At 38.3% G+C, this 15,077-nt stretch overlaps 2 protein-coding genes across 2 annotated transcripts in view; both read right to left on the minus strand.

Moving 5' to 3' along the window:
• bicc1a (BicC family RNA binding protein 1a) overlaps window positions 1–5,687 on the minus strand; it is a 63,943-nt gene extending 58,256 nt beyond the window's left edge. The window contains exon 1 of the mRNA XM_007545410.2: window positions 5,160–5,687. Coding sequence (XP_007545472.1) covers window positions 5,160–5,358 — 199 coding nt within the window. The 5' untranslated portion in view covers window positions 5,359–5,687. The remainder of the gene's footprint in view (window positions 1–5,159) is intronic.
• Window positions 5,688–9,256: 3,569 nt separating this feature from the next.
• LOC103133599 (ubiquitin-conjugating enzyme E2 D2) lies at window positions 9,257–13,567 on the minus strand. The gene is made up of 7 exons (XM_007545411.2): window positions 13,378–13,567; window positions 12,778–12,841; window positions 12,578–12,609; window positions 12,272–12,349; window positions 12,011–12,116; window positions 9,972–10,065; window positions 9,257–9,893 (listed from the first exon to the last, which is right to left on the minus strand). Exons 1-7 carry the CDS (start codon window positions 13,399–13,401, stop codon window positions 9,848–9,850), a joined length of 444 nt encoding a protein of 147 aa, XP_007545473.1. The 5' UTR covers window positions 13,402–13,567; the 3' UTR covers window positions 9,257–9,847.
• Between the last annotated feature and the right edge of the window lie 1,510 nt (window positions 13,568–15,077).

Genomic DNA, 15,077 nt, shown 5'->3' on the forward strand with positions numbered 1-15,077 from the left:
ATTAACTGTGCTCCTGATCATTGTTTGGGCCAGCTGACTCACTTGTGAAATATGTGAGATTTTGACCCCTGAGTAAACCGCGTTGCAATTCAGCAGGCTGTGAGTAGCATGGGGAAAATCACTTTAAAATCATCAATTGTCAAAGCAGGTACAAAAATAAAAACGCAGGAAGTGGATAAGGGGTGAAATTACTCCTGGTGGAAACATCGCATTACCCTTGGAATGGATTGGCTTACGGACCATACTGCAAGCACACAGAATGCACAGCAGCTTTCTTCTGCAGAGGAACACTTTTTACTGAGCTTAAGGCTCACATTTCCCTTTTTATAGACATAGCTTAAGAACAGAAAGTAAGGCTAATACTCTCTATAGTTCTACAGGATGTAAAAATATTAATGTGTCAAAAGGGAATTTCAAGATTGCATTTGCAGTTATGCACATTAAAACACACACAACACACAGAACAACCTTAGAGGCTTCGGAGATTATTGAAGATGGAGATGACGTTGAGAAGAAACTTTCACTGCAATATCAGAGTGTGCAGTGTTGTAAACACAAATATTACTGCGTGGCTGTAATATGTTAAGACCACGCAATAACACTGCACACCAACAATACATTGGGTCTCTTAATTGAAGCTGGCATAATATTTATGATGCACTTGGCTTAGATCTATTCTACAAAGTTGCAAAAAGCTTGATGGTTGAGGAAAACCAAAGGAAAAGGTTGAAAATGTTGGTGAAATGAAACAATAATATTGAAATTTGAAGTTTTTTGACCCTAATTTATATCAATGATAAATTACAAACAGACTATTATTCCTAATTATGTGACTTCTGAAGACAGCTATACTGGATTTATCTAGGGGCGGCAGATTAAACCGGCAGACCTTTGAGAATGATAAGTTTCCTTAAAAACCATGTATTCTATTTCAACAATTATGCACTAATTTGAGTCAATCCCATACAATGCATATAAATTAACAATCTAATTATAATTGCAGACAAAATATTGTCATCTAGTTAAAATCTTTCTGAAACTTTCTTTTTTTGTAGTTACTGACTGACATTGTGGCAGACGTTTCCAATGCGCCGTTGTTCAAGTCTGCACAGTTTCACCATTCACAGTAGCATTTGCAATATTTTGCAATTCAAGACCAGACGGTCAGTGTGGCCTAAAAAGAAAACAACAAACTTCTGCAGACAGACTACCTGGATGCAGCCAACAATTTGAATTATTGTTGTGTGGGAAGTGATTACAGCATGATGCCCTTTGGCTCGTTCTCTAATGTCACGTCGCAGTTAATTTTCCGGGAAAGACAAAGCAGCGAGATCGTTACAGTCGATATAACAGTGGATATAAAAATATACTCGGGTTCTCATAAAATGGTTTCATTACGGTCCAAACTCTGGCCTTACCACATCCAAACATATATGCTATCCAATCAAAGCACAAGCAGATGTTACAGAGCTCTGATTTAAATAGACGGGGCTGCGGGAATCATTTGTTACGATCTAAATTGATTTGCATAAAAAAACTGTTCTACTGCGCACCCTCTACTGACTTGTCACCATAGTACACATACATAAAATATTTTGTTAACTGCTGCAGAGGGTAAAGGTCAAAAGTTAAAGCAGTTTCAAGGGTGAGAAAGTCTGAAGCTCGGACCCACCAGGCAGATCAGCGACTGAAGCGCAGCAGACGTTTCCACTCCGCATCCAAACTGCAAAGTCAACAAGAGCCGTTTCAGCCATGACGTAATAGAGACAAGATTGGGAAACGAGATGTTGGGAGGGGGAAAAAAAACCTAAGGGGCTAAACTGACAAACTGTTGCGATTCACCCAGACAGCTTCATCAAGTCACATACACAGATGCAGAACAGCACAAACAGAAATGTTTGGGTAAGCTGGCGTGACGTGGCGCATGGCATGTCCGGAGGACTCCGACTCGGGGCCGGCCCCTGCTTAAGTTGTTTTCCTGGAAGAGTTCGAGATGACATGGAGCTTTGAGGAATGCACGGAGCAGCGAGGCAGCCACCAGGACATTCTCGAGGGGAGCCACATGTGTGCATGCACACATCTGTCTGTGTTCAGAATAAGACCAGCTGCTTTCCAAAATATTATATTAGAACACCATAAAATTTACTGATGGCCTCCTAAAACCACATTACACAGAATGCACTTAAAACTAAGTGCAACGTTGAAACACTTGAAATATCCCATCTTTTCTGTTCTGCAAACTTTTTTGACACAGAAAGCAGCTTCAAAGCCGTTCGCAGCAACTGCTTTCCTGTGATACTGATAGCGACTTCAGCTCCACCAAGCCAATGCGTCAAAATGACGCACCCTTGTTTTGAAATTAAAGACACAATGAACTCAGGCTTTCTTGCAAGATATCCGTTTATCGTCACACAAGAATTGTTAGAGAGACACAGACAGAGGGAGAGGCTTATTACTAAACATGAATGGGTCAGTTATCAGCATTGAGACAGACTCTACAGGGAACTGCATCTGTTCCCTATAGTCAATAGAGCAAGTATACAGCTATGCCCCTCAGCGCATTGGCATTGAGTGGTAGTGTCAACGCAGACTGCCACTCAACTGCTTAACAGACGGCTACTACACTTTGAAAAAAGTCTATAAATACTTTCTTTAGCACAAAAAAAAAGAATAAATATTTTGTGCTAACTGGTAAAAACATGATGATGATGGCAGCACCATGCTGTTACGGTTATTAAAGTTACTTTAAGGGAAGCACTAGAAAGTAGGGATGCACAATATTGGATATTTGGTCGATATTCGATTTGCCGATAAACTAAAACTCATTTGGCCGATAATAGATAGCAATACTGGTATTTATCCAAAGCTTGTAGAATCAACTGCTGGTGAGGTTTTTATTTATTTATTTTTTTCCTCCACGGTTAGCCGCTCTCTCGTTTTCCCTTTTGGCCACCATGACCTCATCGTAATGGTCAGAATGGTGGTTCTTGAGATGGTTAATTAGGTTTGAAGTGTCGTGGGACTTCGCTGTCGCTCCTCCTCGCATCACTGATGCTGAGCAGTCACCACAAATAGCAATTTTGCTATCAGTTTCCGACACTTTAAAAAACTTCCACACCGTTGACATTTTCACTTGGTCCTGCTCTACCGCCGTGATCAGACCAGACAGACACGCGTGACGTCATGCAGGCATCATTGTCGCTGGTTTTCCATGTAAAAACAACACCTTTCATGTCGGTGAGTTATTTTGACGCAAGGGCCGCTGTCCAATATTAAATTTTACAGCTAATATCGGCCGTTACCCATACCATGCCAAAAATATCATGCATCCCTACTAGAAAGCCATGTATATTATGAAGATTGACTGTAGGCCAGCTACCTGAGTAAATAGAGTAATTAACCAGCTAATATCATGCTATTACATTTGTGTTACTCTGTAGTAGATTGACAAAAAGTATATTTCGCAAAATACGCCCTTGAAAACTACTACTTCTAAACTTAGCAGGCATTTACTCTGTTTTTTTAATATGGCATAGATAATAATGACTGTATGCAGTACTAAATCATAAACCTGCAATATTATGTCAGAATATTTCAATGATGGAACTGACTGTGATTAACACAGGCGTTACTCACATTTTCTTTTTACATCAACACACTGTCTCTACCACCATCCTTGGACTTTAGCATCTTAGTCAGCACAATCTACATGAGAAGTGAGTCTTAAAGACAATGGCGGTCAATGCATGCGGTCAGTTTATAAGGAAGCAGAGTTTGAATACATGACCTCTGAAGTTTTACAGTCTACAATATGTTTGTTGCCTTTAAGCCGTCGATGCAATACAGTTTATATCACTTATTGTGATAAATTTCTTATCATGATAAGTATTTTGACTTATCATCATCACAATAATTTCCAACTGATGATGTTTAAAAAAAACCTAATCTGTTCATATTGTCAAAATTATTATTTGTACTGTTTACTCCACTGTTTGTTCAATGAGAGTGTAAAATTAATATCGATAAATTTAAAAATATGATTTAATACAGTTACAGTGTGAAGTCTGGTGATACAAATCACACTTTTTATGTTACTGATGTCCTAATGAAGCGTATTACAAATGAATATTTTTCAGGAGAGGTATTTGTGTTTGTGGGGCTATGATAGCTGTGCCATTCAGTCACAGCCGCCTCAGAAAAAATAATAGTTCTTATCAATACATTTATTATTATCACAATAGTACAACAAAATATTGTGATAAAACCTTAAGTCCATATCGTCCACCAATACTGTGCATTCCAATATTACATATGCAACATATGATGATGACAGTGCAGAAATGAGAATGATTACTGTTTTTGCCTTAAATACGCCTTTGAAATCATGTTGTGGATTTCTGTTTTAGATTTTGACATAAATGCCGAGGTTTGTACTAAAGGCTATAAAACAGTGTCGCTCTAAAACTAACCCAGGCCAAACGCTAAGAGAACCTTACATTATTCCTGGCAGCTCAGCAGGGATCAGTTACGTTTTAAGCAACCATGATGAATGGAGGCACTAACAATAAAGAAAGACTAAAACATGAAAACCTTGAGATGAGCCCAGTCTGTTTCATCAGCTGTTCGCAAAAGCAGACTCTTCTGCTGGGAAGCAAGTAAACTGAATGTTCAGGTCAACTTCAGTTTAGTCTACAGACACACATGGAAGCAAACAGGAACTTGTGTGGCGACACCTTGTGGTCAGAGCACGTAAGTTCGGCTACAACTTTCACGACTGAATAGGGAAACTCTTTTTTAACTTGTTTAAATTTAGGGCCTCATCCACCGACAAATTACAAAAACAAAAAACAAAAAACACATCTATAATTTACTTTCCTTTTCAGCTTCTTTATGTATTGGCGTTAAAGTCACGAAGCAATAATTGGAAACATTAATTGCCTTGCGTTAATTGCTTTGATTGATTCTTCCAAATAGTGCAGAAGAAACTTAATTTTGTGCCACATGGTATCCAGAAAAACCAACATGTCCGCCACTACAACCATACTTGCCTATCAATTAAGTATCTGAAAGATTCGGGTAGTTGCTACTTTGTTACAAATATTTAAGGAAGGACATTTTAACTTCACTGGAGTTCTTTTTCATTATTATTATTCATTTACCTAACAACATGATTTCCAGCTTCTTACGGTCCACGCGGAACCTCTCCTCGGTCCACTCCGGGTCTGGTAGCGGATGGGGCCCGCTGAGGTCCTCCTCTGATCCGGGGAGAGGGGAGTCGGTGCTGCGCTCGCTGTTTGAGCCCTGGTCCGACTGCTGCTGCTGCAAGTATCCGCTCAGAGTGTCGCACTGGGCAGCCATGGCGCCGCACGGTAACTTTCTCCAGGGGCCACAGCGACTTGACTATTAAAGCTAGAGTTAAATAAATAATAAAAAAAGACAATAATAAAAAAAATAAAAAACGTCTGTTAACTTAAAAAAAAAATCCGTCACTTCGAGGCGTCGTGCGTGCTCATTGTAGGGCAGTCGAAGTTTTTATTATTATATATATTTTTTATATTTTTTCCTCCGCGGTTACTTCAAGCCCAGTCGTTTTTCCCCCCATTGGACAGACTCCTAAAAGTAGGCAGCAGCAGCAGCAGCAGCTCAGAGATCCGCTCGCTGTTTGTTGTTCGTCTGTCTGCAGAGTTAACGGAGCCTCTACCAGCACACATACCAAGCAGCTCCTCGGGAAAGTTTCACGTGTCAGACTCCTCCCAGAAAGTTTTAGAACATCCCCCCCGGGTTCCTGCGAAGATCTCCCAACTTTTACTGGTTCCGAGAAAGGTTCTGGATTTCATTTGTTGTTTCTGGTTGAGCAACTTCATGCATCACTTGAAAGAAGCGGCTACAGCCACTTTCACACCTCAAAACGTGCATTCAAAAGTTTTTTTTATAGTAATAAAAGAAAACACGAAGCCGTCTTGAATCCCGCAGGGAACCAATGCGTGGACGGAACCAAAGAGGCATTTAGAGCAGGCCAGGCCATCTTTGAAATTAGATGCTACATATCACTGGCCACTTTATTAGGAACACCCTGCATGTACTAGATTCTACCCAAGTGAGTCTTACGCAGTTCCTACTGATGCGCTGCTGATCCCCCTTTCCCACCACCTTCCAAAGCTATACTGTATTGGACTGAGATCTGGCGTCCAGAAGAGGGGTATCGGTGTCCAATGAACTCCTCGTCATGTTCAAGGATGCAGGTTTAGAGGATGTCAGCTTAGAGTACATTTCCTGCAGAACATAGCCATCAGAAGACGGGTATGTGATCATACCCGTCTTCTAAGGTACTTCCGTCTTAAGGTGGAAGTACCTTAGTACTTCCACCTTAAGTACCTTAGTACTTAAGGTGGAAGTGGTGTTTCAGCAATGTACAGTTGGATGGAAAGAGCGCAAAGCGTGCCAAGAAAATATCCCCCATGGCATTACACTACCACCACCAGTTTCAACCATTGATAAAAACAGGATGAATCTATTCTTTCATGTTGTCAACACAAAATCCTGATCCTGAATATCGGTGCTCGAATTGAGACTCATTAGACCAGACAACATTTTGCCAGTTCTAGTGAACTTGTGTAAGTTTTACTGCCAAATTTCTTTTTCTGTTAGCCAACATGAATGTTATAGTCTGCTGCTGTTTCCCCATCTACTTCAAGGTCAACATGTTGCACATTCAAGAGATGGTATTCTGCATACCCTGATCATAAGTTGGTTATTTTAGCTATTGTTGTTTTTCTCTATTGTCCATTCTGGCTAATTTCCTCAATCATCAAGAAGGAAATTCTTCCAAACAACTAGACGTCTTCCTGGACCACTCAGTAAACCAAAGAGATGGCTGTGCATTAAATCCCAGAACATTGGCAATTTATGCAATATTCTAACTACTCCATCTGGCAACAATCACCACATCACATTCAAAAGTCACTTAAATGACTATTTTTCCTCAATGCAAGCCATTTTCACCACATCTACTTGTCTAATTTCACTGAGCGAGTTGCTGCCATGTGCATGGCTGATTTGCTATTTGCTTTAACAAGCAACTTAACAGATGTGCCTAATAAAGTAGCCAATGAGTGTACATAAGGTGTGATTCTGACTCAGCAAGTAAGTCTTTGTGACCTATAATCTTTGTGACAGCCATAATCTGATTGCTAGACTTTTTCTTATTCCAATTAGCATGTTGCAGAGAAATCACATGCCATTTGTTGCCACCAGCAAGTTTCTTCCAGATATTGTACCTGTCCTTCTAGAAGTCCTAAAACTTATTTTTAAATTGGTTGGCTTTTAAGTACAGCACATCCACTTTCAAGAAGATTGATGTCAGGCTATCCTGAACTACAAGCACTCTAATATTGTGGATCATTTTCCTTCTTGTCCACCCAACCTGTATAAAAGTTTCAACAATTTACTTGTTGATTTGATTTTAAGAATTTGAAGGTAGTCCTACTTCCTTATTGTACAGCACCCCTTGCAGCAAAAAGGGGTGCTGTACCATGGTAACCATTGTTACCATGGTGCCCCCAGCACCGAACATTGTTACAATGTTCTTAGGTTTGAGTTTCATCATGGTCCTTCTAAACGTACCTTTTGTTGTTCAAACTAAATAGTTTAATCTTTGTTTTGTTCCAGCATTAAACTTTTTTCCAGAAGGTATCTGGGTTGGCCATATTGGCAACATCCGTTTTGAGGTAGAGACTTCTCGATTGCCATGGCCTGAGAGAAAACCGATGTTCTCAATGTCCAATGTTGAATAGTTACACTAGTGTCAGGCGTCAGGCTTGTTGTTTCCTAAACATCCTAAATTATTTATTTTCATCTCAAGGTAAAAGTTTGGGCCAGCAGGTTGAAACCTAGACACAATTGAGGGTTCCAGTAGGATAAAGATTTCAAACACACATCAAAACTGGTTTTAGAGGATGAAACAGGCGAACGGTGAGTTTCTGGTATGACCCAGAAACTTTTGAAAGTTTACTCACTACAGTTTAGATAAACTCGACTAATCCTGATAGACAAATATCCAGTCCAAATCATGCCAAGATCTTTTTGCCTTAAGTGTATAGTTTCTGCCACTTGCTATGGGATATTTACTTAAATAATAATGGGGTGAGCTAGACAGTGAGGGAGTTGGGAGCACTGTTGCCTTGTAACAACAAGGTCCTGGGTCTGAATCCTGGCCCGTGGTCTTTCTACATGGAGTTTGCATGTTCTCCCTGTGCATCCGGGTACTCTGACTTCCAACAGGACTGTTGGGTTGATTGGTCTGTCTAAACTCTCCTTAGGTGTGAATGTGTGCCTGAAAGATTGTTTATCCCGTCTGTCTCTGTGTTGCCCTGCGATGGACTGGCCATCTGTCCATTGCAGGATCGCCTAAGTCAATGCCCGTTGACTGCTGTAGATGGGCACCAGCATCCATCATGACCCCAGTAGGGATAAGCATGTAAGATAATAGATGAATGGATAATAATGGGGCTGTATGCATGACTTTGACCTGTGTAGATTAGAGAAAATTCATTGCAAATTTAAGCTCATGCACCCAGTTGTTTGACATATACAAATACATAACCACTGAACTTGTCTGTCGCAACAATGTCTATTGCATAATTACTGCACCATATAAAATAAAATGAACAACTGAAATAATGAATGCTCGATTATATAGCAAAAGAATCTTTTGCCATAATAAATCACCTAAAATGGTTTCCCCCTAGCAACCAACTACAATCTGATCTCGTGAACTAAATTGGCCTGTTAAAGAATGGCTTTTAAGCTCAACGCAGACTTTATCTGCATCATAAAACCCTCATTTATCTTCATATCCTGCAGGAATTAAATAATAAAAACTGTTAAAACCAGTTTACCTTATGTAAACACTGCAGATTTACTACACAATATGAACAGCTGCATAGAATAAGGACAGACCATAAAATGGCATCATAAATAATGTCTGCATGTTATATGACTAGAACTCAGAATTATTTTGTTGTGACATATGTCATTCCTCGGAATGAAATGTATTTTATGCTAAGTATAGCAAGATAAAAATTAAATGTTTTGCAAACTGCAAAAATGTAACTGTAAAACATAAAAAAACAATCAACTGGGAAAGCATGTTTGCATCCCTTCACATAAATAACCACTAATGGACATTTTAAAAGAAAACTGGAACATCTTCATTAATCTGTATTTGCTAATTGTACAAGAACATTGGAACAGCTGTTGGAGAAGATAATTCAATTTTAATTTATAGAACATCCTTTCTATTTTTATTTCATCACTCCAGCAAAACACAGTAATAACCACAGTCCACATAATTAGGTATTTGGCAAATAGACCGAAATTAAATAAAACAAATCGTGTGGAGGGGAACAGATAACGCCTCATTAAAAACGGCTTGGTTAGTATAAAGTGAGGTGTGCCATCTAGTGGTCATGTAAACTATAAAACAGACAATAACGGGGTTGAATAGTCCTCCTACAACACATTGAATGAGGGTTGCTTTATAAAAAAAAAAGTAAATGGAATTCATATTCTGCTAAATATCTTTATTTCAAGATAATGAAAAATATAAATACAAATCTGTTCAAAGAAACATACAGTCGCTCCACTGCAACACTTCAAATAAAATATTCAGAATAATAATCCCAATAATGCCAAAATAGTAAAACGGGTAAGTCAAGTAAAACCTCAGTAGAGAAAGTGCATTAAGCAGATTAAACACCTCAGTTACAACCAGTGTGGAGAAAGCACTTGAACAGTACTGTCATCTGTTGAGACGTTCTGGCAGAAGTTGTTGCTTTATATTTTTCCGTCACATTGCATACCTCTGGGTCCATTCTCTAGCTAGTTTGTTATACCTAAAGAAGACAAATAAAGATATAATTAGAAAGAAAAAGAAAAAAGATTTGTCAGATAATAAATACAAAGTTACTTACTTTTGTCTATCTGTCTTGTAGATCTGTGCAATCTCAGGGACGAGCGGGTCATCGGGATTTGGGTCACAAAGAAGGGAGCAGATGGACAACAAAACTAAAAAAATAAAATAAAAAGAACAAAAATCTGTGTAAAAGAAATGCCTTTTTGTTTGAATTTGCTTTACACTTCCTGCTTAGATCTTTCTAGGAGCCATCTATCGAGGAAAAGAAAACAAATAAGCAAAAAAAAAAAGGGAGATTTTCTTATTGTATGTATGCTCCATCTCTCTCCTGCCTCTTGTGCACTCCACACAGATATCCGCTACGCACATCCTCACCTTTCTGTCTTTCTGATGTATACCACACACATGTATACCACACACAACCTCAACTCAAACATCACATTCTTCTCTAATGCCTAATGACATTCTTCTCAGGTTAAAATGCAGTTTAAAGCGGCCAGCTTTCCGAGACGCAAACCAGACAAGAAATTGAAAGTTTCACCTAATTTCTAATTGATTTGGATAACGGTAGCCAGACTCTGGAACCTCTGAAAAATGGTCCTGATGCACCTGAACATCTCTGAACGTGCGCTATTCAGAATAAGACGACATTAAAAGCAACACAAATGTCTTTAAGACATTACATTGACATCCCACAAAAACCCTTTAATTTCCTCATATTTAGACCAAAATGGCATATTTTTGGTAAAACACCATCATACATGGAAAGCTGTACCAGTTTAAACCACAGTGAATCAGTTTATTTAGGTGCTGTTCATTTCATCCGTTTGGATCTTTTAAGCTGTTGCCACTGTGGATTCCACCGTTTTGGATTCACTTTATGTCAGTCATGCAACCAATTCATATTGCAATGAAATGTGCCTATATGGCTAACTATTATCCTATATTTAACAAAAAGCAGCAGGTCACTTAAGAGTTATGATCTGGTTTCATCATAAGTATCTTAATCTGGCATAAGTGTCAACGAGCCCACACTTGTGCCAGAACAAAAAGAAACAAATTACACTGGAATTAGCATGTTAGAAAGATGAGACTTGAGCATTTTCATGGTGAATCGTTTCAATAATTTATGAAAATAGTTAAATACAAGGCGAGACGCAAGGACATGTCAGACTACATCTGACATAAAACTGGTAGTTACTGGCCCCAAAATCGAAGCAAAAGGGATAAAATGAAGGTGCAAATGAAACCGGAGCCATTTATTTCTCACTGTAACAAATTATCTTGGAATGAGTTGTGGTGATGAATTGCCACAAAAGCTCAAATCTCATATATATCCGAAAATTTATATGACGGCCTATTTCCATTGATTGTGATTCTGATCCCGTTTTGGGCCGGGCTGTGACCTTGAACAAACCAAAATGACTCAGCAGAAAGGATATAAGGAGGATATGTACCCTTTTTTCACAAGTTTCGTGCAATCTACTGCAAATATGATAACAGTGACAATAAAAAGACTCAAACACTTCATACTGCTCTAACAATAACATTTTGCAATTTGAAAAAGGGTACTTTGATGATTAAATTAAGCAGCACAACTATGCCACTAAAGACTATATTAAGTCATATTTTTAAATGTAAATGCTGCATTTATTGATAACTTCATGGAAATAATGAAAAAAATAATCAGACCGTTTCTCCAGCAATTCAATTATAGAGTCAGTTTCGAGGTAAACCAACAGTTTAATATGATGACACAATTACTAATTTTTATCCCATTTTTCCCAAGGCAACGCTAGATAATACAGTAAATGCCCACCCTTACCATATAATAAATAAAAAAAGAAAAGAATTACACTGCAGTGCAACAGATGTGGTAACAAGTAAATGAGAGAAATCATCAGTTGTCAAAGCAGGTACACTATGTCTTCATGTCTTGTACAAACTGAGGCAGGATCAGTATGAAACATGTGACTGATGGCTCATTTTTGTCCTTCATCCAATTTACAATTAAAACTCTATTGTTGTGCATCATTTTGACCCACATCTGGTGCAGTGAAGTCTGTAACGAATTAGCAAAGTACAAAGTTGTGTTACCTTTTGAAATCGTAAGAGCAGGGGACCACTGAGACCTCAAGATGTCAAGGCAAATGCTGCCATTGCTGTTTATGTTTGGGTGATAGATTTTTGTAGTAAAGGCGACCTATGGAGGAAAATAAAGCCCAAAAAAGAAAAAAAGAAATAGCTCTTTTTTACAATGTGGTTGAAGTCCAGCTATACGAGGCTGTAGTTGATGTTTTTAGGTAGCAAGTTCTTATCTGACAAAGATAATGTCTTAAAAGACATTTCTATATTTACCTTTGGTGGTTTAAAGGGATAGTCAGTGGGAAAATGGACAGAAAGGAAAAAAACTCCTCCATGATAAGGGCTGTCATTCTGAAACACAAGAGCAGATTATTGCCAAAGCCTGCCCAATATTTGTGGCTCAACAGCGTCATGGGCTTCAGTGAATAACATTACGGCAGAGTATGCTAGTCTGTGTTCTCCACACACAACAGAAAGAGCTGTAAAGTCAACATAAAACACTATTGTCTAAAGATCTAGAAGCAATTTGGTTTTTAAAAATGCTGCAAGCAAATCCAGAATCCAGCAGAAACGGCTTACCGGTCCTGTAATGGTGGCTTGCCAGTGAAACACTTAAGGAAGCAAAGATAAACAAACATGAGGTTATGCCATTAACACACATAACATCTGAGTCACAACTCAGTCTCAAAGATACAGCACTAATTCAAGGATTAAAAACAGAGAGGAACGAGAACAGATGGTTTCTAAAGATGTCAACAGATTCAGATTCTCACACTTACTGTCTTCCCCTACAGGTCCAGCAGAACATGAAGCTGGAGGGTCTCTCTGCAAGTCATTTAACTCCTGAAAAGAAAACAAAAACTTTATTTTATCCACCTTAACAGTATCAATGCTTACACGCATTTACTTTTACTGAAGTGTCAACTAGTGTTAGCAAACAAGCATACAAGGGAGGAAACTATACTACGCTGTGAAAAACCAACTCAAAATGTGTTGTCATTAATGCTTTCATAATGCCGCTTGCTGATGGCACAATCAGCTTCGGCATACAGCGATCACATGCACAAATGTGAGCCTTTTTACAAGTCCAATAAATGGCTTGTGTCCTCATGTCGGTTCACCACACTCTGCAAGTCAGCGACATCAACAGGAAATATGATTGTTTTTAAAGATACAGATTAATCCAAAGTTCGACTGATTCAAAAGCTGATTGCTGAAGCAGCCTGCTAACTGTACCAAGTCGAGAAAACGAGAGTTACAACAAACAGCCACCAGAAACGGCTAACAAACAGATGGCTAACATTACATAGGCGTTTCCGCCGCATAGCTTCATCCTGTCGGGCACATTAAACAAATTAGGAAAGGGCGACAGTTCTCACCTTCTGTATTCTCTTCAAAGCCATGCTAAGTCTTTGTGAGTGGGTTATGAGAAGCTACGGTCTGAACTCTGACAGCTGTCACCCACGACAAGGCTCACTTTATGCCGACTCGTTGCTTGTTTTGAAAAACTGATTAGTTCTTTTGTTTCCGCGTTTTTGTTCGACGACGAAGAATGGGCAGCTGGATTATGGGAAATGGAGTCTTTGACCCAGTTTTAAAAAACGCAACAGCCCACCTCAATAATCTTCGTCAAAATTAAGATGAACTACTGAAAGCTTAGGCAAACGCAGTATTGCTATAATACTCTCAACAATATTTAATTAAAACCTTATTTGGAAAAATGCGCATTGCTTCCACCCTACTAAAGCAAAAGTACAGCTTTTCAGTTCCTCAAAATAGAACAAAAAATGCTATTTTGCTCAGTTACAATTCAAAAACAGTTCATTATTCCCAAAGAAAATTAAAGGTACCAAGTGCAAGTCCATGCTGTTAAAGGATGCATTAAATAAAATGTTGTTTGGGTTAGTATTTGTTTTAGTTTGTCTGATATGCATGTAATTTTAGGAACCACCAGTGGTTGAATCTATGAACTTGGTGTGAGTAGTTGGCTGGATTAAATAACTAACAGAATTAAAATATGGTTCTGTTGAAACATTAAAGCTCAGTGAGAGTCAAAGAGGTAAATATTTCTTTTTAAACTGTTTCATGAGAAATTGGGCATAATAAAGTCCTGTACTTTCTTGTTGTTGTTGTAGTTTTAAAGCTTTACATTTATTGTATTTACTTTAAGAATTAATCTATCCTAATGATAAAATATAATTAGTGTTGCTTACAAACAATTGTTGCGGAAATGAATAATGGAAATATAGATCTTAAGCATTTGGATAAAGAGAAAGTTTTACATAAGTCATGTTTCTATAAGTCATTCAAAGCCACAATTTGTCATATGAAATGACAAACTGCTATGAAATGACAAATGGCTGTGCATCCAGTCAGATGTCAGATGTGCACATCATTATGTTGTTTTCAGAAAACAATATAGCTATAAATTAATGTGAAGTACGATGAAATGGCACAGAAATATATTAGACTATTCACCAACATAAACATGCCATTTGTAAAATAAACAAATTAAAAGAGAGACAAAAATGAAGGCAGGGCAGAAATGGACAAAAATGAGTGTTTCAATGAAAAGAATAGAGTTTGGTTGTTTTTTTTCCCCACTCATCAGCAGTTGGCTCATCACGTGTTTAACTTGACACTGAACTCAAACAGTGTTTTGACTCCAGGCCTTTTCAGCTGACTGCCTCCTGAAGACCCAATGAATGCAGTGCATTTATGTCTTTATCAAGCAGATTAAATATTTATTTTGGCTGCAAGCCACTGAGAGATATGGCGTATAAGCTGATGCCAGCACTCTTCAACTAACTGGAAGCAAGAATTAAGATGTAAGCAAAGACCGTATGGCAACATCTTAAAAGGCTTTGTTATGACCAAATGATCTGCAGGGAAAATTAAAGAAGGATGTAGCTTAACTCTACATCTGATTTGATAGACAACAATTCGTAATTGTTACCAATTACAGATAATGAATGATAATTTCAGCACAATAGATTAATATTGGCATTAATTTAAGGACATCCTAGAGATTCAGTTTTATTGTTGAAAAGAGACAAAAAAAAATCTGTGATACATTAAT

Source organism: Poecilia formosa, unplaced genomic scaffold (genome assembly GCF_000485575.1).
Source record: "Poecilia formosa unplaced genomic scaffold, Poecilia_formosa-5.1.2 Scaffold12, whole genome shotgun sequence".
NCBI lineage: Eukaryota > Metazoa > Chordata > Actinopteri > Cyprinodontiformes > Poeciliidae > Poecilia > Poecilia formosa.